Genomic DNA, 27315 nt, shown 5'->3' on the forward strand with positions numbered 1-27315 from the left:
GGGGGAGAGGGGAGGGGGGAAAGAGGGGAGAGGGGAGGGGGAAAGAGGGGATTGCTTGGCAGGAGGTGAGCAGCACCGTACAAACACAGGAGAGGGGGAGGGAGGGAGTTGTACGGCACCTGGATTATGCGGGCAAAGTTGGTCAGGATTGGGTTCAGAGGTCAGATGGCCGTGGGGGCACGGGGTTGGGCGATAGGTACATTAGGGCAAGAATGCAGAGACCGACAGACCGACAGACAGATAGACAGACAGACAGATGCACCTGTGCGGATCGCAGCTCTTGCTCTTCCGCCTCCACCTCCTCGAGCATCTCGTCCAATGTAGGGCCCTCAACGGCAGCGGCGGCGTTTCCGGCGACACTGCCGCCGCCGCCGCCGCTGCCGCCGCCGCCGCCGCCGCCGCCAAAGGTGCCACGCGCCGGTGGCACCGCCGCCGCGCGCAACGGTGCCGCCACGGTTTCGCCGTACGGTCCAGCACGTGGCAGAGGCGGCGCTGCCGGCAACTGCGGCATGGGCACTGCCGATGGCATCCGAGCGACCCACGTTCCTGGCGGCAGCGGCGGAGGCAGAAAGGCATGGTACGGCACCGAATCGACCGTCGCTGAGAAAGCGGCCGCCGCGGGACCCGGATTGGGAGCCAGAGCATCGGAGGCCGTACTTCCCGGTGCCACCGCCATCTGAACTGGCTGGTTCCGGAGCGGCGACGACGGCGGTTGCGCCGTCTCCCTCGCCTGCCGGACTTGCTGTACGGCAGGGTGGCGGAGGTCCCTCTCAGGGTCGAAGTCGGGGTCCTCGTCAAACCAGTCCGCGTCGTCAGCCGCCTCCTCCCCCGCGTCCGCGTCCGCATCCTCCACATCCGGATCCAGATGTAAATCCAGGTCTCGGCCTAATACTGCCCGAACCGGATCTAGATCCGGAACCCTGGATTCCAGAACGCCAGGATCTGCCGCTGGCGCTGCGGTGCTGGCCGCCGCAACAGCGTCACGCTCCTGTGACGGCTGTGTTGCCTCTTGGCGCTGCTCCTGCTGCTGCTGCTGCTGCTGCGGCGGCGGCGGCGGCGGTGGCGGCGGTGGCGGCGGTGGCTGAGCGGGTGGCAGCAGCGGCTCCTGCCTTGAAGGTGGCGGTGGCGAAGGTGGTTTCGGAGCAGGGCCGGCACTGGGCGGTGGCTGGGCCGTTGTCGGCAGTAGCATTTCCTCGGCCTCCACAAAGCCGAAATCAAAGTCCATCTCCATGTCCGCTGAGGCCGTTGTCGCCGCCGGGCCAGGAGGCTCTACATCTAACGCCCCCGCTGCCGCCCCCGCCCCCGCCCCCGCCACCCCCGCCGCCGCTGCTGCTGCTGCTGCTGCTGCTGTTCGTGCACCTGCAGTTGCCGTCACTGCAGTTACCGTACACGTGAGTTGTGGAGGTACGGCTACAGCCGCCGCAGCCGTTGGTATCGCTGTTGCGGCTGCGGGTGCGGACAGCGACACGAGCCCGACAAACCCAAAGTCAAAGTCGTCAATGTCTTCAGCCGCATCGCCGGCATGGCGAAGCCCCTCAACGCCGCCACCCCCGCTGCCGCCGCTGGCACTCGCCGCCGCTGCCGCCGCTTCGGCCGCTCCGCCAGCTGCGGCCGGAGAAGGCCCGCCAGCGCTACCGCCGGACAACCCTGCGCCAGAGCTTAGCTCCTGCAGCCGCCTCGCGCTGCTGCTGTTGATCTGCGAGATCAAGCTCCTGGTGCTACTGCCAACACCAACAGCAGCTGTCGCTGCTGCTGCTACTGCTTCGCTGCACACTTTCCCACTAGCTTCCCCCCCAAGCTGTCCCAAATCGCCACCACCCGGAAAAACGGCCTGCGGCTTAAGCGACCTTTCGCCGGAGCCAAGTGCTGCAACAGCTGGCCCCGACCCAGCGGCTGTAGCGGCAGTAGCGGCTGTACCAGCAGTAGCAGCAGCGATGCCAGTAGCAGCAGTAGCAGCGGGAGGCGGTTGACTAGGTCTCGCGGGGGGTAAGTCTAACAGGCGCCTAGCGGCGGCGACACGTGAGGTCTTCTTTCCCCCCGTCGTCGAGATCCCGTCCGCCCCGTCCGCCAGTACCTGGCTGCCGTGCGGAGGGGGAGACACAGCGCGCCCAGCCGCTACCGCCGCCGCCGCCGCCGTCGCGGCGGCGGGTGCGTTACTGGCGGCGCTGGCCACTCTCATAGCGGCTTCCAGCTCGTCCAAGTCGGCGTCAGCGGCTTCCCAGATGATGTCCCCGTCGCTGACGCTGTCGGGAGATGCCGCCACCGCCGCTGGCGGCTGCCGTGCCGCCGCAGCGGCGACTGCCGGCCTTGTGTCGCCGCCGTCGCTGCCACGAGCATTAGGTTGCTCAACCACTGCTGCCGCCGCCCCCGCCGCTGCGAAGAGGCCGCGGCGTGGGGCGAGGGGGCGAGGATCGCCGCCGTCGCCGTCACCGCCAGCCGGCTGCGACCGCGCCAGGCGAGACAGCCCCAGGGCCCCCAGGAACGACCCTTGGGTCGCTCTCGACGGAGGAGCCGACACACCTACAGCCACCGCTGCCGCTGCCGCCTCCTGGGCAGGCCCGCTTGCCGCCGCACTAGGGACCGCGGCCTGTAGCGGCGATGCCTCGACGACGTCCTCCCACTCGAACTCATCCTCATCGCCGCCATTCAATGGCGCTACAGCCGACTGTGACTGTAGCTGCTGCGGCTGTAGCTGCTGCGGTTGTAGCTGCTGCCGTTGGTGCTGCAAGCTCTGCCGGATGGCCTCTTGAACCGCCGCATCCTCCTCCTCCGCCTCCACATCGCCATCTCCATCGTACTGCTCCTCCTCCTCCTCCCCTGCTGCCGCCGCCGCCGCCGCATCCACCCCGCTCCCGCGCCCTCCACCGGCGGCTGCTGCCACCAGCTCCTGCCGCCGGAGCTGCCTCCGCCGCTCTGCAGACCCACGGGTCGTTCCTCCTCCTCGTCCTCCTCCACTTGTCCGGTGCCGCCTCTGTCCGTCTGTCCCCCCTTGATCCCCTTGGCCCCAGTCTGCCAGCTTCCGCCCCATCCTGAACCCGTGGCTGGTGCTCCAGAGCTTCTGACGGGCGGCCATGCGTTCCCGCCAGTCCCGGGGTCGAGCCCCGGTGAGGGCGACGGTTGCAGCTGTGGGGGATGAGAGACGGGGAAGGTGTGCGGCTGGGAGGTACCGGTTGTGGCCCGGTGTGGGATGATGGGGAGCCCGAAGAAGGGGGTTAGGGTCCCATTGAGGATTTTGCCGCTTGAGGGTAGGGTACAGTTTTGAGGGTGTTCTGTCGGCTCGTCGCTGTGTGTGAAATCAGTGCGCTGTGTGTGTATGTATGTGTGTCGGCATGTGTGATGGCTGATGGGAGGTGACAGTGAGAGGTTGAAGGAGATGCAGTAGGGATCGAGTGAAAAAGGTTAGCTAGTTCGCCCTTGCCGTACGCCCGTCGTACAAGCGGTTATAAGCCCCCGAGCGCTCGCACCCGCCACAGAAGGGGCCGCGGCCTCCGCCTCCACGTCCTCCCATTCGACGTCGTCAAGGCCGGTGGCGGCGGCGCCGCCAGGCGCCGCCGCTGCCACCGCCGCCGCAGTGGCGGAGGCCACCCCAGTCGCCGCCAAGCTGGCGGCTCCGGGGTTAGCGGCGACATGGGCACCACTGGCGGTAGCACTAACTCCCACGTCATCGTCGTCCGTACTGCTACTGCCAAACATGCCTTGCGCGCTGCCGCTACTGGCGGCTTCCGCGTCCGACAGCTGCAGCTCAAGGACAGCACCGCGCACCAACACTCCCTCCATCGCTACAGCCGCCGCCGCCGCCGGCACCTGCGCGGCCCCCGGCGGTGCTGGTGCAGTACTGCCAGCGCTCACCGCCGGCGGCGGCGGCGGCGGCAGCTCTTCCACCGCCGCCGGTTCACTCACCGTCGGGACGCCCTTGAACGCCGCCAGCGGGATGGCGACGTTCAGCTTTAGCGGCATCCCGACGTTCCGCTGCGCCGCTCGCGCCGCCGCCGCCATTGCCAATTGATCCACCTTGCCTCCTCCGCCACCGGCGCCGCCGCCGCGCCGGCTACCCCCGAACAGCCCTCCTCCGCCGGCGCCGCGCTTCTGCTGGTGCCGCCCGTCCGCCGGTTGGTCAGGTTCCCTGGCCAGGATGAACTCGCGTCCCTCCTCGTTCATGAGCTTACGAACCTGCGGTTCACCCAAGAAGCAGTTGGCGGCCGTTGGGGGCCGTTGGATGGAGTTGGGGGCAGTTGGGGGTTGTGGCGTTTAGCCAGGGAATGGAGCCGCGGTTCAGTGACGTCAAAGTACGGCGATAGTTCCCAACTCGGGCCCCCTCCTCCACCCCCACCTCACCCCCCTCCTCAAACCCCACCTCACCCCCCCGTACACATCCCCCCCCACCGCACCCCCCCGTACACATCTCCCCCCACCTCACCCCCCCACACACATCCCCCCCCACCTGCACCCCCTCTGTGCCCTGTCCCCCTCCCCCTCCGAGGTTCTGTTTGTACGCCTCCAGCTGCTGTCTGAAGGCACTGGCGCGCAGGTAGGTGCACATCTGCACCTCGCAAAAGCTCTCAGGACGGACACGGGCAGCAACCTGGAACTTCTCACGGTTAGCTTCGGTTGGTGGAGAAGACGTTGACAGTTGTTAGTAAGGAGTCGTCATCACCATTGTTGTCGTCGCCGTCGCCGTCGTCACCATCGTTGTGGTGGCGGTGTCGGTGTTGTTGGTGAGGGTGAGGGTGAGGGTGGTGAGGGTGTTGGTGTTGTTGGTGAGGGTGAGGGTGAGGGTGGTGAGGATCATTGCCATGGTGGTGGTGGTGGTGGTGGGTATGATGAAGGTCCAAGTCCAAGAAGGGGCACCCAAAGGTAAGTTTTGGTAAGTTTTACAACAACCCAACCGCTCATCCGCAATTCAACCCCCACCCGCACCCCCACCCGCACCCCCACCCGCACCACAAGCCGCCCAACCTCCGCCCCACCCGCCCCACCTGCCATCTGGGCGTCCCGCATCTTCTCCAGGATGTCCAGCTGCAGGGAGGTGGGCAGTGTGGACAGCACCGCGGGGTCCAGGGTGCTCAGGTCCTCGGGGAGGGCCATCATGCAGTCGAGAAGATCTGCTGCTGCTGCATCATCGTCATCGTCATCATCGCCGTCATCGTTGCCGCCGTCCGCAGCAGCAGGGTCGGGGATGGCGGGCCCCCTGGTGGTGGTGGCGGTGGTGGTGGTGATGGCAGCGGCGGCGCGGTTGCCACGCGTCGGCTGGTGGCTGTGGGGTTGACGATAGCCATTGGCTGGTTGGTGTGGGGGCCGGGGGGAGGGGACGGGGTAGGGGGTGGGTCTAGGTAGGGGCCGTGGAGGAGTTCGGCGTGGTGAAGGTCGGGGCAGCGATCGGTCAACTTTGGGTTCTGTCCGACAAAGCTGGCGGGCGGATACGTAGGACAAGGACTTCCCCTCAATGCCCCCGTTCCTCCCTCTATCGTCAGTAGCTCGTCTTGCCCCCCCCTTTTGCTCCCGTCAAACCCCCAAGATTCCCTTTCACCGCGGCGCTGATGCTTCCCAAACTGGGGAATTTCACAACGACACACAGAACCTGTGTAATCCATCCGTACCGTTCGGGTCATACGTCATGCCGGCAGTGGGATCCAACAGCTCCACATCCAGCTCCTCAACGCCCTCGTCTTCCGACAGAGCCGCCGCTATGGCCGCTGCATCCGCCTCCGAAACCACAGCCGCCGCCGCAGAAGCGTCGCCGCTGCCAGCCCAATCCTCCGCACTGCCGTAAGCGCCGCCGCCGCCGCTGCCGACACCGCGGTCGGCCACCGTCGCCGGGTGCGTCCTCCGCTGCCTCTGGTGTTGGGCCCCCTGGCGCTCTTCAGCTCCATTCCATTGTCTGTGAAGCTCCCGGGCCAGGGCTTCGTCTGCCGCCATCCGCTCCTCGTAATCCTCGTCCTCATCGCCATTGTCCCGGTCACTGTCACTTTCATCGTCAGCGCCGTCAGCGGCTGCTGCGGCGGGTGGCCGCGGACGCCCTTCCCGAGCAGCCCTGCGAGCTGAGTACAACCACACAGCATCACGCATCATCATCACGCAAACGCCGGCATGGGATATACCATTCCAATGCGCCACACGCGCCCACCACAGCCAGCGACCAGCCCAGCCGATATCATGAAGACGTTGGACCAGGGCCGGGGCCGGGAGAGAAGGAGGAAAAGCAGGGTAGGAGCAGAGGAGGCGTGGGTTCAGATGGCCGGGCGGAAGGGGAGCTGCGAGTGAGCCGGAAAGGAGCCCCGGCAGCAGCAGCAGCTCTGACTGCTACTGCTACCGCTGCTACTGCTACTGCGGGGCGTCCCCTCACCCAGCCAGAGGTATAGATCCCAGATCGGGTAGTGTACGGATGATTTCTCTGAACCCCTCTTTTCTCACCCAGCCATGCAGCTTCCTCTTCTCGGGTCATGGGCACCTTGCCAAGCTGCAGCCGCAGCATAACCGCCTCGTCCTCCACGTCAATCACGTCAACGCCGCCACTGCCGGGGCCGGCGCCGGCAGACGCAGGGGGACCTGCTCCGGAACCTGACGGCCCTGCGCCAGCACCGGAACCCGAGGGCACCCTTGAGCGTTTCCTGGGAATCTCTGGGACAGAGTTCGTGACAGCCGCAGGCCCCGGTCCGGCAGCAGCTGCCTTCCCAGGCGCGCTACTGGCGGGCCCCGCTGCCGCCGCTGCTGGGCCCCCCCCCGCTGCTGCTGCTGCTGCTGCTCCGCCAGGCGCTGCCGGTGCTACTGCCGGTCCGCCGGGCGGCTTACCCCCCGGGGGCCCCTTCTCTGCCCTGCCTTGCCCCTGCCGTCCTGCCCGCTGCAACTGCTGCGCTTGGGCTGCGTGTAGAGCCTGTGGAGGGATGGGGAGTGGAAGATGGCCAGTGGTTTTGCACTTTGGCGGCTGGAGGAGGCGCGGGGCTCTAAAACAAAGAGCAGATGCTTCCAAGCAGCTCCCAATACCAGCAGGGTGGAGCCTGAAACGTCCTTGGACAGCCGCTGATCTCTGTGCATGTGTATGTGTATGTGTGTGTCAACTCCGCAAGTCTCTCCCCCCCCTATTGGGTTGTGCCACTCATCGATCGTACACACACGCGTGCGCCATGCCGTGCTAAGTGCATGGCCATCCTGTTGACGCGGTGTACCCTGCACCTGGCCTAGCTTTCCCAAACTGTGTGTCTGTATGTCGGCCGGCCCCTGCCCAAAGGCCAGCCAGTGGGCTGCCGGACCTGTTTTTTGAGCTGAGCGATGAGCAGCTTCTCGGCTGTTTTACGCAGCACGCCCTGCTGAGCCTCGCGGCGCCGACGGCGGGCGATGTTGGTGTGGCGCTTGAGGGCGGGAGTGGCGCCGTCGAACACGAATACCGGACGCACTCTGTGGAAGAGCAGTCTGAGGCGGAGGCCGCGTGTCAGCAGGGGAGGAAAGGGGGATGAGGGGAGTTGGGCGAGTTGGGGAGAAGGGTTAGGAAAGAGAAAGTGGGTCTTGGAGATTGCGGCGGCGGCTGGATCGGGGCGATAAGGGAAAGGAGGAGGGATCGGAGCGGGTTGTGTGGACTTGGGGGAATTCGGCGCAGCCCGTTCGGCAAGCTCTGTGGGGAGCTTGCCGGGGAAGGACGATGGGGAAGGGCGATGGAGAACTGGGTGGATGGATACGCGAATGGACGGGAGTATGGACTTGATATTGGACGTGAGCTGGGATTGTGTGTCCCAGGGGTTTAAATGCCTCATCCCGTCAGCGTGGCTGTGGAAGACGTCACAATGGTGGACAGCGGGATCCGTACAGCGCCAACCTGCATATGCGGCGGAAGAAGCCCAGCAGGTGTGCGTTCCGCATCATGTCGCCCTTCTCGTCCCGCATGGCCTTCATGAACTGGAAGAGCCAGATCGATGCATCTGCAAAGGGTGCGATGTGGCGAGGACCTGTTCCGATGGCGCGAGAGCTTTACGGAAGCATTATCCGATTGACAGGTACGGCCAAACATAAGTTTGATAGCCATTTTTATATACCGAGTGCGAAGCATCTGTTGGGACAGCGCTCACGGTGTCCAAACAGTGGGCTGTCAAGATGCACGGCTAGGTTTTGATGCCACCTTAAATGGTCACTTTGCAGCTCGTGGGGAAGCTCGTTCAAAGTGCTTACCTACGGCAAGCTTTTTGTTTGCAATCGCCTCGATATTTACACGCCGGCCCACTGGCTCCAGCAAGTTCCACAGACCTTTTACACCCATTTCTCATGCACGTATTCAGCTTTAACTTCAGCATTAGACGTCCAAACGTTGCTGGGTATGGTCCTGCCAAGTGCACTGTCGGGCCAACCTACAGGCCACTGACCTTTACAGGCCACCAAAATTTGTCCTTTAACCTACGTCCGAGTTCGAACTACGCCATTTGGGTTGCTTGTGTTGCAGTATGGGCAAGAGTGCAAACACTAAAAGCATTCTGGCGAGCGTGCTGAGCTGCTGAGCGCGCTTCGATAGTACGTTTTTTGATTACAAAACGTGCGGCTCATAGCAGTCGCATTGAAGGTACCGCGCGCGCGCGCGCTCAAAGGTCACGAGTAAAACACCCATATAATCCCTCCAACAGCAACCACCTAGTCCAAGCGTTGATTCGCTGCCCCTTCTTCAGTGACATGCAGGTGACCACTTCGTACCAGCTGATAATTGCGACCCCATCCGCACCAGAACCCAATCAGCTCAAAGGCTCTCCACTAGTAGGGCCTTGTCACCTCTTATAGCTCACAACGTAGCCGCCCAGCAGCACAAGTCCCCAATCGTTTAGGGGCTGTCAAGTCTACAGTCGAAAGCGTTCACCAGTGCACGTCACGTTGCCCTACCATGCCATGGACCAACTCCAGGCCCCAGAGCTTGCGCAGCTGACAGCCGACCAAGGAAAACACGATCGCGCTTGCTCGCTCGCACATTCGCTCGCTCAGTAGCTGCGGCCCCACAATGCCCAGTTCTTGGCGGGCTTGCCGCTGTAGAAGCACTTGGTGCCCTCCGGCAGCGGGGGCGCCTCGAATGGCAGGCACAGGGTCTTGGCGCCCATCGCGTCCGGCGTGGTGCTCTTCTTCTTCACCTCCTCCTCAATCTCCTCCTCGTCAGCCCTGCGATAAGGCAAACCCACCAGCGCATTACACCTTAGGGACATTCATCCAAACCTTCCCAAGCACACCCACGCTTTCCTACATTCGAACCCTTCCCAAGCACACCCACCAAAACCCAACCTTTTTTAACAATTGTCCCTGGTGGCTTCCTCGTACACCACGCGATTGCGCTCCGTCTTAACGCAAAAACACGTCTGCTACGAATTCACGGAAAGATCAGGGCTAGAACGCGCCAGTCCGCCATGTCCATTACCACCTCCGTCCGGCAGGCGCTGCGCTCTTCCCTTTCATATAGAAGCCCCGCACTCCCCACGCGACCCGCACCCCTACCCACCAGGGCGTCAGCGCCATGTGCTTGTTGTTGAGCGCTGTCATGAACTCCTCAAAGCTGTGGCACACCTCAGTGCAGTTGGCGGTGCGCGCCTTGGCCGCGGCAAACATGTCGGCCTGGATCGTCTCCAGAAGCGCCGGCACGCGGGCGGCAACGTCAGTCCACGGCACTGCCTCCTTGGCACCTACACCCAGCGGCAAGGGGTAAGCGTACGCAGCGGTGAGAACATAAGCGCCAGATGAAAGCGAGGAACGAGCCCTTGCTGCAAGCACTCGGCGGTGATACAGTCGCTAGCCGGCCTCACCCGTGTCGCGGCGCGCCAGCACCACCACGCTGTTCTCCATGTCCTTAGGCCCCAGCTCCATGCGCAGCGGCAGGCCCTTGAGCTCCCAGTGGTTGTACTTCCAGCCAGGGGTGTAATTGACGCGCGTGTCCGTTACCACACGCACGCCAGCCTTCTCCAGGGCCTCCGCCAGCTCCGTAACCTGGGGGCAGGTAAGCAGGGTCCGTGAGAGGAGGGCGTGAGGAAGAGGCACCCAGATGAGGGGCGAAATGGAAGCCCAACCTGGCGTCCTGGACGACGGGGGTGATACCAGTCGCACCATGCAACCTGAGAAGGGGTAACCCCCTTAAGAAGGGTCACCTCTTGGTGCAAGGCATTGCTCTACTATGGGCCCTAGCCGGCTGCTCAAGGATGTTCGCCCCGGGAGTGACAGCAGGGGCCAGGGTGCAGCGCAAGGAGCCATACATGTACCGCCAAGCCGGGTACGACGCACACGAGGACAGCGCCACCTCGGTGCGGCGATTGTAAGACAGCCCCACCTTCTCCATCATGGCCTGCACCGTCTCCGGCGTTGTCGAGGCCTTGGGAATGGGGATGATGACTACCTGGTAGTGAGAATGGGAACGACCAGGGTGGGTTTCAAACTGGTGAGTAACGAACCGCATGCGGCAGGCTGCCATAATCCCCACCGCCCCCAGCAATGTCCGCCATGGCAGCCAATACCTTCAATTCCACTACACAGACCGACGCATACAAGCCGAGCTTCTGAACTCCACGTAATCACATGTGCCCCAAGGACATGGACGTGGTCAGCCATACTAACGGTCGACCATCCAAGCAGGCTGCAACCAGCTAATGCAAGGATCCCTTACAATATAGTGGCCTTCCATAATCAACCCTGACCCATGTACCTGCTTGGGCGCCACGCGGGGCGGCAACACCAGGCCCTTGTCATCCGCATGCGTCATGATCATGACACCTAACGAACGGGTGGTAAGGCCCCAGCTGTTCTGCCACACGTACTGCTTCTGGCGGTCATCATCCTCGAACTGGATGCCGAACATCTTGGAGAAGTTCTGGCCCAGGCAGTGACTAGTGGCGCCCTGCAGCCGGCCATGCCAGCAAAACAAGCCGCACAGGAAATGTGTTTAGCTGCGGATGCCAGGGGTTTAGGGAGATCCAGGGCCTGACCGCGGTCGTACCCAGTGATCAAATAAACCAGCCCAAGTGGCAGTGGCAGCTCCCCGCTGTTGGCAGCAGCTGCAAGAAAATTTCCCTGAACGCTAACAAGCACACACATTTTCTTCGAAAGCCAATCACCTAATCAGTATGCCTTGCATAGAGGACTTCCTGTCCGCCCCTGAACCAAGGCCCCTTCGCCACCAAGTTGCCCCCGCGGCGCCCACCTGGATGCCGCGTCCAGTTTCGGGGATGTAGGCCTCCACAGTGGTGGTGTAGAAGGCGCCAGCGAACTGCTCCTTCTTGGACTTCTTGCCCTTGGTCACCGGCACCGCCAGCATGTCCTCGTACACTCCCCTGTGAGCGCAGGGCAGAGCAGACCGAAGTGGACCGGAGCGCAACAGAGGTAAGGTTCAGGAGTGCGAGATACATCTGGAGAATAAGGGCGGAGGGAGGTCGTGGAGGGGACTGTCTGCCGATTAGATCACCTGTCGGGCTTAGCTTTCTCATGGGTGCCAAACGGATAATATGCTGTTAAGCCTCGACCAGTACCGGCGTTTCCTTATTATATAGTTTGCTTGTATAGCTTCCTTATATATGGTTAAGCGCCCGTATCCCAGTGACCAGTCCCCGATCCCTACCTTCATGCCTCTAGTACTGAGTGAGGCACTACCCTCTGCCTAACACCCCGCGTTGCCCGTTGCCCCTGGCCTCTGGCCCCAGGTTTGGCCCCGCCCACACCCATCTACCAAGTAGAGCTCCCCGAGTCACAGTACTCTTTCCACATTTCCTCTTCTCTCCTTACCGACCTACCATTCCCGCTTAGCCAATCAAAACCGCTAGGGCACCCTCCAACCTACCAACACCCATCTATACCATCCATACATCTAATCAACGACGGTCCTATTCACCTCGTTTTTTCTGCACCCACCTGTACAGCTCCAGGATGTCCAGCACCTCGCGCGCTGCCTCCTCCTGGGTGGCGAAGGCGGTATGCCCCTCCTGCCAGAGGAACTCGCGGCTGCGGATGAAGGGCGTCGGGTACTTGAACTCCCAGCGCACCACGTTCGTCCACTGGTTGAGGCGCAGGGGCAGGTCGCGGTGGCTGCGGATCCATTGAGCAAAGTACGGGTACATCACCTGCGTCCAGAAAACAGCGATGGAGGAAACGACGAGTTGAGAGCACATAAAACCTAATGGTGAGAGTTCATCAACGTAACGTCGGGCATGAAGTGCAGAACGTGGAGAGGGCCAAGAGGCCAGGCGACTGATAGCAGCGATAGTTGGGCGGCGTTTTCAGGGCCCTGTGGTAGAAAGGTGCATACCCTGGCCCGCACAGTCCCCCCTGCCCTTCACCCGCCGCTGCTGCTCATTTGCCGCACCGTCTCGCTAGTGGGCCGGATGGCAATGGGCTTCTCCATAGTGCTGTTGCCGCACTTGGTCACCCAGGCCACCTCGGGAGCAAAGCCCTCGACGTGGTCCTTCTCCTTGTTGAGCACGTCCTCCGTGATGAACAGAGGGAAGTACGAATTCTGCACGCCCAGCTGCTTGATGCGCTTGTCAAACCTGGATGTAGGTTGGGTTGTTTCCGCGGTGGTCACGCCACCATTGTGTGGCGGTCAATGAAGCGTGGTTAGGAAGAGATACGAGGAACAGTTGGAAAACATATATAGCGGCAGCGGTGGGACACATGCAGGCATGGGGATTGCCGTCAGTTGCGGGGCATCGAAGCGTTGCGACATGGACAACCCTAATAGCCCCGGCCCCCATGCCGCACAGCGACGAGCAGAGTTCTCCAAGGTCCTGCGGGGCCTTCCCTGCAGCCGAACGAAAAAGTCGACATGCATAACAGCAATTGCCCTCCGAGTTCAATGTTTCTACGGGATGATACTTGGCCAGCCCATTACAGTTCAATCCTCTTTTAATTATCTGAAGTCAACATTCGCTCACCAGCCTTGCACCATCTCCCACATGGCGTAGGCCCACGGCCGCAGGATGTAGCAACCCGACACCTCATAGTAGCTGATCAGCTCCGAAGCCACCACCAGCTCACTGTACCACTCGCCAAAGTTGTCCTTCTTGCTGTTTTTAAGGCCGAGCCCCTTAGCGTCACCGCCGCCGGCCGCTGCCTTCTTGCCTGCGGTTTCCAAAATTGGAGTAAGTATTCGTAGCCGTCGATATCGAGGCGCGCATTGGTACCATCGGTGCGCTAAACACACAAGGAACCGACTAGGACACGGCCGAGTTTATACGGTATAGATTCCAACACGATGCGATGTGGGTCCAACGTAAGTGGTTTTCTACGGTGGGATGGGCATTTGCATTCACCTTACACGTGGGTCTTTAAGCGCGTAGCCACATGATTGCGTGTTACACGGTCCCCGCAAGCGCAAGCCCCAAAACCATCCATTACTGATTAAAGAAACCCAGGTATTGCAGCATTCACGACAACCGCCAACCACACCACGGAAGTCAATCTTCGGCTACCTGTTACGATGCCAAACTGACCTGACTGTGCTGCTCCCACAAACACCTAATAAACACCTTTGCCAGGGCGCACCCCCGCTTACCATCTCCCTGCTCTTGCTTGGGCTCCTTCTTAGGCTTCTCCTTCTTCTCCTTGGGAGCCTTCTCCTTCTTCTCCTTGGGAGCCCCGGCCGCGGGGGCGGCATCAGCAGCAGGGGTGGGCTCCGCAGCTGGCTCCGCAGCTGGCGTGGGCTCCGCCGCCGGAACGGTCTCTTCCGTGCTGGCCTAAAAGTTTGCATATGCAGTTCTTGATCATGTAAGGTTTTCACAGAAAATTGGGGATTTACGAAAGCCGAAGCACAACGGTGGAAGTGCACTAACACCACAGTGCTCATCTCCTACTCCTATTAGACACCAGATCTGCTCCAAACTATTAAAGCTATGAGAATAGATTTGATCACGCACCATCGTGTAACGTTGCTGTAGCTCCGTAAGGGTAACAGGCAGGCCTATGCAACGAAAGCTCTTAAGCTCAAAGCTGTTGTTGAAGGCGAAACCTAGACAATGAAAAGGGGCTGTGGAAGGGTAGGCCCCTAAAAACCTCTTGGAACCAAGCAGGCAAAGGCGTGTCAGCATACACAGCGATCAGTCGCTGTGTTGGTAGGATACTACGCGTCCTACCCTGACAAAATATGTGAGAATGCCACGTATTGTGTCATCTAAAAAGTATGACTTTTAGAGCCGATCGTGCAACGAGAACGGCGAACGGAATGGGGGCGGCGACCATGCGATCGGGGGCACCCAACTACCCATAACCATGCGTTGAATTAGCTGGCTTTAGCCCACATAAGTCGAATTTTACCCGATCTTGCTTCCGCGCCGCATCAACGGTTGAAAAGTTTCACACTTGATAATAAGCGCGGTGCCTGAGGCCGACGCTAGCCACGTTAAATCTCGAAATGCAAACCCTTTTAGGTAAAAAGGCCGGACGGCCATTTACTGCACAGCGCTGCCTGCCGACGCTGCCTTGCACTGCACATCGGTCACAACCCTCGCGCGCTGCCTCAGCTTGCTGCCAGGCGAAGATGCAGATGCGAGAGGTCAGCCATATCGCAATCCACGCAGATATGACTTGCCCACAGCTGACTCCCACCAACATCGGTCGCGAGCTGCAGGTAATTGAGAAGCTCATTCGCCGTGAGGATCTTACCAAGGAGCTGGCGGAGGAGACTCTTGGGGTGAGAGCTGCGGAGTGTTACGACCTCGCCAACTGCCTGACCTAATCCGCTGCCTTCTCTTTTACCACCACCCCTTCTCCCTTACCGCCACTTGCACCCATACACGCACACCGCAGGCCCTTTTGGACGATTTTGTTTCAGAGCAGGCGGCAGCGTTCCTGGTGCTGCTGCGAGCCAAGGTACGTGACCCCGATCGCGGGGTGCCCGTCATGGGTGTGTGTGTAAAACGAGTAAAGAAAGCCGCCGGTCGGCCTCTTGATGGGTGGGCGCCTCACGGGTTAGCCATCTTGGAAATTACAGCCCACCAGAACACAGACTCGGACACAAGAGCAGTGAGATGTGACCCGCAGTCTCCCGGTCGGAGGGCGTGGGGGGAGGGGCCCAGCTCCGAGGTGAAGGAACTCCATTGCCTTTCGGCGTATTGAATAGCCCCCAGCTGATCCGCGCATGACCCGCGGGTCAGTAACTGCTGGGTGGTTTCTATTGGGTTATGTGGGCGGGGAGCTCAGGTGGGCGGCCGGTTGGGAAGTGTACACACAGATTCTTAACAAGGAGGCCAGGTCAGAGCGGGCGCTGGACTGCGCGTCTAGAGGGAGAACCGGAGAACCCGGCCTTCTTGCCTTGTCCGAGTCCGTGGGGAAGTCCGTCGAGGAAAGAGAGGTCCGGGGTCGGTTGGGAAGTGTTCGAAGGGCACGTATATTACTGGCGGTGCGGGCCAGTCTTCGGACAGTTGGCCATCTGGTAGAGGGGGGAGGGTGATTCGTCCATGGGAAGGAGGGGAGGGGGCTCTCGCTGGGTTCTCGAAGCTACCAGCTGCGAAGGAGCACTTCAGCAGGACTTATTTCATGCGGGCTGACAATGGTGCCCGACCCACCCGACCCACATCACGCCTACGTTTTATACCCCCAATTCACCACACGCCTTCATGGCTTTTGATCTGCATTGCACTGCACGTCGCTCGGAGGAGCCGATGGGGAGGTTGCTACCAGTGCTGGTCCTATTACACTGCCCCTCTTCGCACCCCCTCACATTCCCCTCGGGCTCTCCTCCTCTTCCGGGTGATTCTATTCCACCCCCACCACCCGGGCCCCGCCTGGCCCGGTCGGCTGGGACATCATCGATTGATTCGTTGTTTCCTGTGTACGACTCTCCGGCGCACCCCGGCGGCCGTCCCCGTGCCTGTGTGTGTGTGTGTGTGTGTTTTCCCAACCCCAGGGTGAGACCTCAGACGAGATTGCGGGTCTGGCTCAAGCTATGCTGGCCAAGGCCCTGCCCGTACACACCTCCCAACAAGGCAAGTCGTCGAGAGGAAACCGGGTTGGGGTGCAGGAGAGGGGAAGGAGCGAGGGGGGGAAGTTCGGGGGCAAGCCGGGAAAGGGGTGTGTGGTCTCGCACCGGCTGGGGACAGCGAGCGGGAAAGGAGGGAAGGGACGATGGTGGGACGTGGGACGACATTGAAGTCACGACGACATGACTTGTAAGTAGTGCCAGTGTAAGGACCTGGCGCGGTTTGGAGGAGGAGGTACTGGTGGGTGCATGTAGCCCTTGGGCCCCTCGGTCTCCGGATCTGTGGGATTCGGGAGGCGACCCAACACGACGTGCGACACGCAACCCCGCGACCTGGCACTTCTAAACTGGCACGAAACCCTGCCGGTACCCCCGGGACACTCCCCTCCCTGACACCCGCTGGTCATGGCTGTTTTTGCCTCGGTGCGTTTGCAGCCTTTCCCCTTCCCTCCAAAGCAGCTACAGCAGCAGCAGATGATGATGATGATGGCGATGATTTTGGCGACGTATGATGATGACTCCGTCAACGTTTGTGACACCTATGTTTAGTTTTTATGTGTATATAAACTAAACGTGTGTTCCTTTTTTGGTATTGCCACTGCTGCTTTTGCTGCTTTTGTTAAATGTTATGGCGTTGTTGTTGTTGTTGTTGTTGTTATCCTCGGACTGCGCGCAGTTGTCGACATTGTGGGCACCGGCGGTGACGGTATCGGCTCCGTCAACATCTCCACCGGGGCCTCCATTCTGGCGGCTGCAGCGGGGGCGCGGGTGGCCAAACACGGCAACCGATCCGTTTCGAGTCTGTGTGGAAGTGCGGATGTGCTGGAGGTGAGGGAAGGGACAGGGAAGGGACAGGGACAGGGGTGGGTGTGGGTGTGGGTGGGTGTAGCAGGGGAGGATATGGAGGGGGCAAGGGGCTGTGGCTACGGTGTCGAGGAGACCCTTAATTCTCGACATGCACGCATACACACATTTAGGTGCCCGGGGTTTTCCCTTTTCTCTCATCCATCTCTCATCTCCCCACGCCACTCACACACACACACACACACGCGCGCGCGCGCGCGGAGAGTTGATGTCTTTTGGACCGGGTTCCTCTCGCCGGTTTTCGTCATCCCGTGCGTGGATATACGTGTTGTGGTCTTTCGAAGGGTTTCCTTACCCTCCCCCCCAATATGGTCGCTCCCTACCTGCATCATCCCTACCCGCGTCTTTGCACATAAGTGCGTGTTTTACACCGGGGGCCCACCCCCTCCCCCTCCCCCTCCCAATCCCAATCGGGATTCGTCTCCCCTCCCCCATCCCCAAATCCGTTTCCGGAACGCTCGCTGCTTCTCCTTCTGAACCCTAGTACAACGCTTCTTGCCCTGTGCTGTGTGTGTGTGTGTGTGTGTGTGTGTGTGTGTGTGCGGGGCCCCCGCCGGTCAGGCACTGGGTGTGGCGATTGACCTGGGTCCCGCGGGCGTGTCTCGCTGCCTGGACGAGGCGGGTATCGCCTTCATGTTCGCCAACCGCTACCACCCGGCCATGAGGGCGGTGAGGCCCGTGAGGTCGGCGCTGAAGGTGAGGGGGGTGTACGCATGGGGGCAGGGACAGGGGGAAACTCATGCAAGGAGGGACAGACACGTGGGAAAAGCAAAGGAAGAAGAAAAGCCGCGGACTGTATACACGTGTGTGTATGTGTGTATGTATGTGTGTATCTGAGTAATTTTTGTGTTTGGTGTGATGAACTGCGAGCCTCGAGTTGAAAGTGGCCCACGCGCGTCGTCGGTGTGATTTGAACTTAGAGCTGGAGCTCCGAGAAGTACATAATCTCATAAGGGTGGAAGAAGGAAGTCACACACACATACATACACATACACACACATGTGCAGAAGACGTTGCCGGGGGCATTGTAGTAGTATTGGTCCCGTAACGCTGTGGTAGAAATAGCTGAATCCGCGGTGCGATTTGTTCTTCGCATCTTGGATTTCCTTTCCGCACCGAGCGGGGTGATCTGGGCTGAGCTCACCCGTTCCCCCACCCCCGCTGTCCCGCTCCGTCGCCCCCGCAGGTGCGTACGGCACTCAACATGTTGGGCCCGCTGCTCAACCCCGCGCACGCCGCGTACGGCCTGGTGGGCGTGTACGACACGTCGATTTCGGAGCTCATGGCGGGCTCACTGCTGGTGGGTAGCAGATTACAGTGAACTGCTGTGTCACGCCGTTTGTGTGTGTATGTATGTATGGATAGATGGATGGATGGATAGATGTATGTATGCATGTATGTGTGTATATGTGTTAGGAAGGGACTCACGATGTCGTGGCGCAGCTCAAGAAGGTCACTTGTGTCCATGTGTGTGTGTATGTATGTACGTGTGAGGTGGGAGCTTTCGTTGGCGGGCTCTGCCGTTCCGTTCATGGTAAGTGCATGTGGACGTGGACGTGGACGTGGACGTGTATATGGGCCCCACGAGATGCACCGGTTTCTGTCTGTTGCCGTCCCCTCCCTCCCTCCCACCCCCGCCACAACACCGTCCCCGCGCCACCCCCCCCCCGCTTTCCCCCACCCCCCTTTCTCCCCCCCCAAACCCCCTCCCGTCGTTCGCACCGCAGCGCATGGGTGTACGTAAGGCCCTCGTGGTTCACTCCATGGGATTGGACGAGCTGACCCCCATGGGCCCTGCGGACGTGGTGGAGGTGGCGGCGGGGGAGCCCCTCAGGCGCTACAGCCTGGACCCCCGGGATGTGGGCATCCCCCGCTGCGAAGTGGAGGACCTCAAGGGCGGGGACGCGGCGCTGAACGCGGCCATTCTGAGGGACGTGCTGGCTGGGCAGCGAGGTGGGTGGTGGACCATGGTGGTGGTGGTGGACCATGGTGGTGGTGGTGGTGCTTTTCGTGCAGGTACAACGGACCTTGTCTGTGTCTTATCTTATTTGCAAGAGCTGCATGAAGGGAAACGTCTGGCGGGGTGGGGTTGAGCAGGAGGTGATTTGGATGTGAATGGGGTGGGATTTGGGAGAAGTGTGAGGACCGTCATCCACGGAGGTGTGATGTTTTCTGGTGGTGGCCGTGGTGGACGGGAAATGTGGGGAATGGAAGGAGACGACAGCCATGTGACACCCCCCCCTTCTTCCTTCCCTCCTGCCCTCAGTGCGATAGTGCTGCTCCCTCCGGTTTGCCGCCCTGCCGTGTACTAAGCCCCAACCCCCCGCCTTACCTCTCGGACTTTGGACGCCGTCGGGCAGTTCATTTTTTCGATTTCCTTGCATAATGATATATGACGATAGCCCCACTTAGGGTTAGCCCGTCCCGGCTCCGCCCGGATTCCGTTGGTCCCGTTGGCTCTCTCGCAGGTCCTGTCGCGGATGCGTTGGTCCTCAACGCGGGCTACGCGCTGGCCGCCGCCCAGGTGGCCGCCAGCCCCGCGGAGGGAGTGGCGCTGGCTCAGGAGGTGCAGCGGCGGGGGGACGCCGTCAGGGTGTTGGACCGCTGGGCGGCGGTCAGTCAGCAGTGCGCGGCGCAGGAGGCCAGGGAGGGCGCGGGGACGGCGGCGACGGTGCCGGCGTGATTGAAGCGTGGCAGTGCTACGAGCGGCGGGGGTGATGACGAAAAGGGGGGGGGGAGTGGGCCATGGGCCGTGGTGGGCTGTTTCTATGGTCGGACTGGCGAGCCGAGTGCTGAGCAGCGGCCGAGCCTGGGAGAGCGGGTCCGGGGGGGGCTAACCCATGGGGGTGGAACCCATCAGCGATTCGATGGGCGGTTTATCCCTGTACGGACCACACGTGTGTGTATGTCCATGTGCAGGTGGGTGTATGTATGTATGTATGTGCCCACGCCCTAAGAATTCTCGGACCGCGGGTGGTGGTGGTGGTGGGTGTCGCAGGTGGTGAGGCGTCAAAGAAGAGAACTAATGGAGCGTGTTTGGGTGCGGCGGAGGGTGTTTCGTCTCGCTGTGCCTCAGCCGGCCGGCGGATGAGCGGTGGTGGTGTACAGCAACACCCCCATATGGTTGTGAGGTTGGCGCTTGGTGTAATCATACAAACCAAATGAGCGATGTGAATTTGAAAGAAGTAGGAGCAGAGTAGGAGGGGTGACTTTAGCGCATCACGCCAGTGCGGCTGGATGCTGCGGCTGTTTATAGCCCCCTCTGTTTGGGCGCAGGACAGGATTTTTGTAGGCTATTAATGGATCTGTACCGTGTGCTTTAAGCTGTACTCATTGTTCTGATACCCATCTCTCTGTTCTCCTGCTAGCTCCTTCCATGGCAACTGAATATTTCTTGCGAACACACAGACAGATTCACAGACAGACAGACACAGACACTTTGTCGCGTCATATGTCACTGTCGCCTCGAAAGAACATGTGCGTACGAGAGGCTCGTGATCCCAGCTGGCAACACACGGAGCAGGGCCGTGTCACACTGCGTGGAGCAGCACCGGCCGATGGCCCCCCGGGGACATCACATCCAGCCTGCACGGAAAAAAACGCTTTTGTTCGCGTTCCGAGTCGTGCTGGGCGACCGGCGACCTGACGCGCTGGTGATGCTTCAGTGTGGGGGCTGCCCTAACCACGGTAGCGCCTCGGTAGCGTCGTCGTGCTCCTCGAACAACGCGCTATCAACACGCCCGCCGCATGCTTCCGAATGTCCTCTGGCATCGCAAAGGCGCAGTAAACGCGCACGTCACACCGTTCGTGAGCTTTGGTGAGGGCCAAATTCCGGATAGCAGGCATCAGTGTCTACGGGGCTACGCTAGGAGATTGGAAGACAAACGTTCTGGTCTGCGGTTTCTACTTTTACAGTCCCTCCTCGCTTCTTCGTCTGATTAAAGCACGTGCAGCACGATAACCACGAACGGTATGGTAGACGCTCCCTCATCCGGTTGTTCGCACCACTCTTGCAACCGCGTTTTGTAATGTACGTGTAGGTGTGTGTAGGTGTGTATTACACCTCGGTTGCGTTGATTACCCAGATAGAGAGAGGTGTAACGAGGAGTACCCACACACGGGCCAGCAGAGGTCCAAGAGCCCCCCGAGAGCCACAAGTTAGGCTAGGGTAGGAACAAGTAGTGGAAGGAGGACCTCGTAACGCGCACGGTAAGAAGCTAAATACAGCATGGCGTGTTCACACTGATAGCAACCCAATTATTATACCCCCGCGCGCCGTCCCCCATGCCGTACATGCGGCTTCACGTGCGCGGCTGGAGGAGATGGAGGCGCTGTAGAGCTAGTACCGCAGCTCCTCCCCACCCCTTTTACCGCCGACCCCGCCGACCCCGCCACCACCATTTTACAGCTGCTTCTTCCGCTGACCCTACACCACGAAACGCGCGGAAAACCCTTTGCCACACCGTCCCCCGCTGGGCGCCACGCCACGTCATGGTCATCGGAATCTCCGGTGACCCCGGAATCTCCCGGATCTTGCAGCGCAACGGAAGGCGCTGTTATTGAGGCATATGCAAGGGAGGAGGAGCGGCCGACAAGCAGCCATTTCTTACTGACGAAGCGCCGGGGACGGTTCCTCCGCCACTTCCAGCCCCGCGCCGTCAGCGCCCTCCTTCTCCTCCTCCTCCTCCTCCTCCTCCCCCTCGACGACCTTCGCCATCGCCGCCTTGCCCAGCTCTGGTCGGCGGATGAAGTAGGCCAGGAACTCCGTATTGCCGCTCTTGTCGCCCTTGATGGGGGACTCTGTGGTGCCCACCAGCTCGTAGCCGTGCGCCTGGATGCCCCCGGTGACGCGCTCTAAAACCTCCGCGTGCACCTGCAGCAGCGGTAGCAGCAGCGGTAGCAGCAAGGGTAGCAATAGCAACAGTTATAATTGGCGGCCACCGAATGTGCCGAATCGTGTATAACTGGACCACAGCAATCCAACAGTAGAAAGCAGCAGCGGCTGCGAGGCCCGCAAGAGGGAAAAGAACACCGCCAGTACGACATGGAATGGGAGGCACGGGCGAAAGAGAGGGGCAGGTGCAACAACAAAACACATACACACACGCACACACATACGAGGATCCTGAAGAGGCAACAGCAGCAGGGCGGCGAGGCGACGATGGTAACGGCGGTGATTGACGAGGTTGCGGATGGGGTGCCGTCATCACCCCACCTGGGGATCCCGCACGATGCCGCCCGCGCGAACCTGCCGCCGACCGGCCTCGAACTGCGGTTTTATGAGCACCACCAGACGACCCCCGTCGGGGCGCAGCACGCTGGTGACCGCACCCACCACCAGCAGTACGGAAATGAAGGACAGATCCAGCGTGGCAATGTCTACCTGGAGAGGAGGGGGAGGGAAGGACGGGGGGGAGAGGGTTACGGGCCGTACACATTTTTTTACACTCTTACGACGCCGTGGGGATTGTGGACGGTCTGAGTTAGCGCAGGCCGGCCGGTGAAGGGCGTGAAGGGAAAGGACCAGCTACCAGGATTATGAGTGGGCCGTAAAACGTGTGTTTTTGCAAAAGTCCTGAAATTCCCAAAATATCATCCATCGTCATCATCATCATCATCATCATCGCCCGGCAGAACCTGATGTAAATGGGTAAACATCGTCTCGGCGCATGTGGCAAGTGGGGAGGTTAAGAAGGAGGGATACTTCCCCGATAAGGCGATCACTGCTTGCACACGTTGCTTAAATAGTCTTTCGCTCTCACTAAAGGGGAAGAAGACGTAACACCTTGGCAAAGACGGGCGAAGGCCAGCTGACAAGTAGCTCCACTTCACATTCCCTGAGCCCTCTGAGCCCAGCTTGGACATCTCCAAGCCGTTTCTCCACTCGCACTCAGGCGCCAAGCACGGTGTTCTTGCAAGTCCACAGGCCTGTCGTGCAATCATACGCAACACGCGCGTACATACATACGTATATACGTATGTAAGTACGTACGTATGACCTGTGGCAATTACCTTGCACGGCAGGTGCTGAGGCCGCAGATGACGTAGATTGAACTTCTCCATCACCACCACTCGCTCGTCCCGCCGAATCCTGTCGGCCAACTGATTGAAGCCAACGTCAATGCCGTACACCTGCCGTACAAACAGAACCTTTCTGTGGAAACCAGGTACCACTCTTATGAAAGTTGATCACCAGTCGCCCCCTGCCAATATGTCATGAGCCATAAAAGTATGCTGCTGTTGTTCGTCCTTTTGCAAGTGTGTGGGGTGTATCATCTGCGGCTTCCCTCCTTACTCTCCATCACTGCTCTCCCCCCACACACACCCTCAATCCCCCTATCCCTGTTTCCAAAATAACACCCCCCTTCCCTCAAGGCCCCCGGCCCCTCCGCCCCCACCTTCGCCGCCCCATTCCGCAGCAGGCAGTCCGTGAACCCCCCCGTGGACTGCCCCGAGTCGAGTGCGGTCAGGCCCCTAGTGACAAAGATGGGGGGCGGGGGGGCAGTCATATGCAAGGAATAACAAAGGGGGTTGTGCGACTGCAGAAGAGGGTGGGTTCGGGGAGGATGGTGCTCAGAAGAGTTGGGGGGTGCCCCAAGGGTTCGGGGGAAAAGGGGGGAAAGGGGGTATGCTGGAGCTGCCTGCCTGCCTGGCTGCCTGGCTGACTGACAGACTGACAGACTGGTTGACTGATTGAGAGGCGACCAATACTACGCTGGTTCCATTGCGAGGTTGAATGTGCGTGTGAATGTGATTGCGATTGTGATTATGATTGCGAGCGTGAGCGTGAGTGTGAGTGTGAGTGCGAGAGTGAGTGTGAGTGAGTGTGCGTGTGAATGTGAGAGGGTTTCGGAGTCCAGAGGTGAGGTGAGGTTGCATTGTGGTGGGATTGTTCCCTCCCCCCACACCCCCACACCCACATACGGGTGTACAGTGGATTAAGGCTACATGCCAGTTCGGGTCGGGCCAGGTGTGTGGGCGGGGGTTCCGGTTCGTACCTGACATCAATGCCCCAGAGCTCCAGAGCCTTCTCCAGTTTGAGGCCCGCACGACACACGTACTTGGGCTCCTCGGCGTCAATCACCACCTGCGGGCCGCCGGGCCCCAACAGCACCGGAGCACCGGCCTTGGTCACCACCTTGTCATCCACACGGACCTGGGAGGTCGAGGCCGAGGTTGAGGGCGGCGCGGAGGAGTTGGGAGTTGGGAGTTTAGCTATGCAGGCAGGTAGTGGTAGAGGGGGTTGCGAGCAATGGCCTACACAGTGCACAGGGCGAGGCGGCGGCGGCGGCCGCTGAAGCGTTTGTGCCCCGTTGTGCGTCCTGCAGCGCCGCGCTGCGCCGTACCATGTCCCCGAGATCCAAGCCAGTGCGCGCGCTGTCGTGGACGTTTGCCTACTTACACCCATTTGGGGCAGCATTGTGCGGCTCAGCAGGTGCATGACCTTGGGAACCCCAGGTAACCCCGTCCAGGGAGGGAAGAAGGTGATGTGTGATTTGGTGTGTTTTGGTGTGTTTTGGTGTGATTTGGTGTGCTAGGTGGCGGGGGGGGGTATTCGGGAAGGGGACCAGGGTACGCCGCGTAACCCAGGGGCCGTGGAACAAGTGCGCCGCAGTGGAATCAGCTACTTGAGGTTCGTTCGACCTCGTACAGTGAGGCGTGTGGGGGTGGTAGGGTAGCAGGTGAATGGCGGGGCGGGGGTTCGCAGTGCACCGCAGCACGTGGGTACGCAAAACCGCGTGGTGACCACAGAGGCAATCGATCCACATGCAGATGCAGTCCTGCTGGTTGACGTTTGACGTTGCCGTGACTGCCGGGCACACACACCTTGCCCTGCAGGATGAAGGACTGTATGACGTTGCGGCTGTACTGCGGAGCGAGCTGCAAGCAGTACTCGTCCAGTCGTATGCGTTGCTTCGGACCGTTTTTGTGCTTCTTGGCAGGGGCAGGGGTGGTGGCTGCGGCTGCGGCGGCTGATGCAGCCGCCGACAGCCCGAGGCCTGAGCGTGCACCGGACCGGCCGCCCTTATCATCGAATGCCGGGCGTTCTGTGCCTTGACTGTATAATTCATCGCTGGCGATAATTGGGGGGCTAGGCTCAGACGCGCGGCAGCGGTGCGTGGCACGGCGATGGCTGACTCCCCACGACACCGGACATCGAAGGCATAGAGGCCTCGCTGACGAAGGCCCCGCAAAGTTGCCAGCTAAGGAGCATTGAGAAGTTGTATAAATGGTGTCGAGGGTGAAGGTTACAAGTTGCTTTGCAAGGATGTTGGCTTGTGCCCGGAAAGCTTTCCAAGCTCGACAAGATCCGCGCTCCAAGCTTCCACCCGCAGGTATCATGCAAGGCAATCACTATGTTACGGTAAATTACTGCAAAGTCAAAGTCCCTCAGAAAACAAATGCCTTTGTAAATGTCTGGTAGGACCAGCGTTCGCCTACGTCCGCAACAATTAACTGCGTTGTGTAAATGTGAAGTATCTTGGCAAGATCGTCTGCATGTGCACAGTCTCAGCATGCAAGAACCAGCCAGAAGAACCGCCTTGCCAACCACTTCTCGTATCAGCCCTGCTGGCCCAAGCCTATGACGATAGATTCCTCCAGCTAATCACCTACCCCAAATAGAATGTTTGATGCTCCATAGGACCTTGACCATATGTGCACATCAAAGACTAATTGCCCAATGCATGGCGGCCCCTGGGTCAACCCCAGGCACCGTCCCTTACCCGAGTCCACCCCGACCGCAGGCCAGCAAAGGCCAATCTCCCTAGGTCTCACCACGCAACCATGATCCCTGACTAAAACTGAAGTTCAAACTGCAAGCCAGTACACAGTCACCAACACGATCATTGTGTTGTTCTCCCACTGCACCGTCAGCTTCCCATCCGTCTTTTCATTCCATCTCGCACAACTTGCAGCATGTAGCCCAGCCCCTGCTTTCTGCATGAGGTTGCATGTCAGGATATACTTGAAGGGCTTGTTCATAGCCGCGAGTCGTTTCAGACAGCCCTCGACAATGTTGTTACTCCACGAGTCAATTTTATTATGGGCGAATTGGTTGTCACCGATAGCTGCGTTTATCGACTCCCGCACCATAGTGTCCACCTCCGCGTCGTCCATCAAGTCATCCTCCGCAAGGCCATCAAAAGCAGCGTCGTCTTCCATTTTGTGCAAGCTTGTAAGGACAGTGCAAGGAGCTTCGGAAATGCCAGATGAATGAAAGTGTCGAAAGGAGAACCCTTAAATGAAGCTTATGTTGCGCTGTACCTTAAAAGAAGACTGAAGTTCACTTTGAAGACTTTCATTTTACTTGGCTTTTGGGTCTTTTAGGTCCAACGTCCTTAGAGTACGGCGGACCTTGTTCGTTCTCTGTCTTTGATCTTGCCGAAGCATCGCAATATGCTCATGTCATGTTTCAGCAAAGTGGATGTATAAATGCTAGCAATTTTTCAGCCACCGCTCGACATTGCTATGTGTAGTGGAGAAAGTACGGCGCTATAACCATGGCAGCCAAGACCCTCAAAGGCAGGTTCCCAAGCATCTGATGCCGGCATCCTAGGCATGTCTGCCAATGCTTTGAAAGCGCTGTATGACGGCGAACTTGGATCCGCCGGTAGTACCGGAGAACTTGGAGACCGTGGTCATGTGGCTCCAGGTAAGCAACATAGCGACAACGATGGAGGTGGTTTCAGTGGTTTCGTCAAGAGGTGGGTGCGCTTATGCGGCCATTGCCGTCCTAGACTCGGCAACCAGCACTAGCGGGGCAGCTATGGATGGATTGGAGGCTCCAGCAGCTGGCAAGACAGCACAAGGCAGCGTACCAAAGGCACCGTAAGCTCCTAGGCGATCACAGAGGGGGAGTCGACGGATTAACAGGAGTCCTGCGAGGAAACTCACTGATGCGACCACATCTTTGCGCACGTCATTGTCGAGCGGGAGGAAGTGCAGGCAGCACAAAGCCCTGTGGGATAAGCTGGTGTGAATATCGGATACGAGGATGAGCCTCCGTTGTCCCCCTATCCGAAAGTCAATACGTTGTAAGGCAGTTAAAGGCAGTTACAAAACTTTACCAACTGTTCTGTGGCCAACATGGCAGTTGGATATTTAGCCACTTGAGGTATGAAACACATTCAGCAACAGTTCGCGCTAATATGGCGAAAAAAATACGTGCTTATTCAAACAGGGAAACACAACCGAGTGTTTCTGTGGCTTCACGGCGGCGTGAGCGGTAGCAGCAGCAAGGGCCATGTGGGGCAATCGCGTGTCATCAGTGCGACACACAGGCCCATTGCCCACGGGCGCACGGTTCCCAATAGACCCAATACGCTGATCAAACCGACAAGTCGAAGCTACCTGTTAGTTGCCACTATGGTACAGACAAGTGATGCGGGCTATATATTTTTTCCTTACGGCGGTGCACCGCCTAAACGACGCGACCGAGGCTTTAGAAGGCGAAGAAAAATCACTACCAAAACAAGTCACAGCCGACTCCCTTCGCCTTCTCAACTCCAAATTTATGTCTGCAAATGTCCAAGACGGGAAAT

General features: G+C 59.9%; 4 protein-coding genes across 4 annotated transcripts in view; 1 reads left to right on the forward strand and 3 right to left on the reverse strand.

The window, feature by feature from the left end:
• The window catches only part of VOLCADRAFT_82613 (uncharacterized protein), a gene marked incomplete at its 3' end in the record, with an annotated part of 9252 nt that extends 1056 nt beyond the window's left edge, over window positions 1-8196 (reverse strand). Inside the window, exons 1-3 of the mRNA XM_002954087.1 lie at window positions 7808-8196; window positions 7248-7407; window positions 3883-3969 (exon numbers count right to left, since the gene is read on the reverse strand). Coding sequence (XP_002954133.1) covers window positions 3883-3969; window positions 7248-7407; window positions 7808-7884 — 324 coding nt within the window. The 5' untranslated portion in view covers window positions 7885-8196. The remainder of the gene's footprint in view (window positions 1-3882; window positions 3970-7247; window positions 7408-7807) is intronic.
• Window positions 8197-8493: 297 nt separating this feature from the next.
• VOLCADRAFT_109913 (uncharacterized protein) lies at window positions 8494-14068 on the reverse strand. The gene is made up of 11 exons (XM_002954088.1): window positions 13848-14068; window positions 13487-13667; window positions 12867-13053; window positions 12299-12482; window positions 11848-12056; window positions 11144-11273; window positions 10649-10840; window positions 10277-10342; window positions 9759-9939; window positions 9458-9638; window positions 8494-9123 (listed from the first exon to the last, which is right to left on the reverse strand). Exons 1-11 carry the CDS (start codon window positions 14016-14018, stop codon window positions 8949-8951), a joined length of 1857 nt encoding a protein of 618 aa, XP_002954134.1. The 5' UTR covers window positions 14019-14068; the 3' UTR covers window positions 8494-8948.
• Window positions 14069-14509: 441 nt separating this feature from the next.
• VOLCADRAFT_118599 (uncharacterized protein) lies at window positions 14510-15895 on the forward strand (the record flags this gene model as incomplete). The annotated part of the gene is made up of 3 exons (XM_002954009.1): window positions 14510-14620; window positions 14737-14799; window positions 15836-15895. Coding segments are annotated over 3 exons (234 nt in total), but the record flags the coding sequence as incomplete, so codon positions are not given.
• A 5482-nt stretch (window positions 15896-21377) lies between these two features.
• VOLCADRAFT_82618 (uncharacterized protein) lies at window positions 21378-26149 on the reverse strand (the record flags this gene model as incomplete). The annotated part of the gene is made up of 6 exons (XM_002954089.1): window positions 24599-26149; window positions 23770-23927; window positions 23170-23245; window positions 22784-22903; window positions 21987-22154; window positions 21378-21644 (listed from the first exon to the last, which is right to left on the reverse strand). Exons 1-6 carry the CDS (start codon window positions 25112-25114, stop codon window positions 21378-21380), a joined length of 1305 nt encoding a protein of 434 aa, XP_002954135.1. The 5' UTR covers window positions 25115-26149.
• Between the last annotated feature and the right edge of the window lie 1166 nt (window positions 26150-27315).

The sequence above is a fragment of the Volvox carteri genome (genome assembly GCF_000143455.1).
Source record: "Volvox carteri f. nagariensis unplaced genomic scaffold VOLCAscaffold_40, whole genome shotgun sequence".
In the NCBI taxonomy this organism is placed as follows: Eukaryota; Viridiplantae; Chlorophyta; class Chlorophyceae; order Chlamydomonadales; family Volvocaceae; genus Volvox; species Volvox carteri.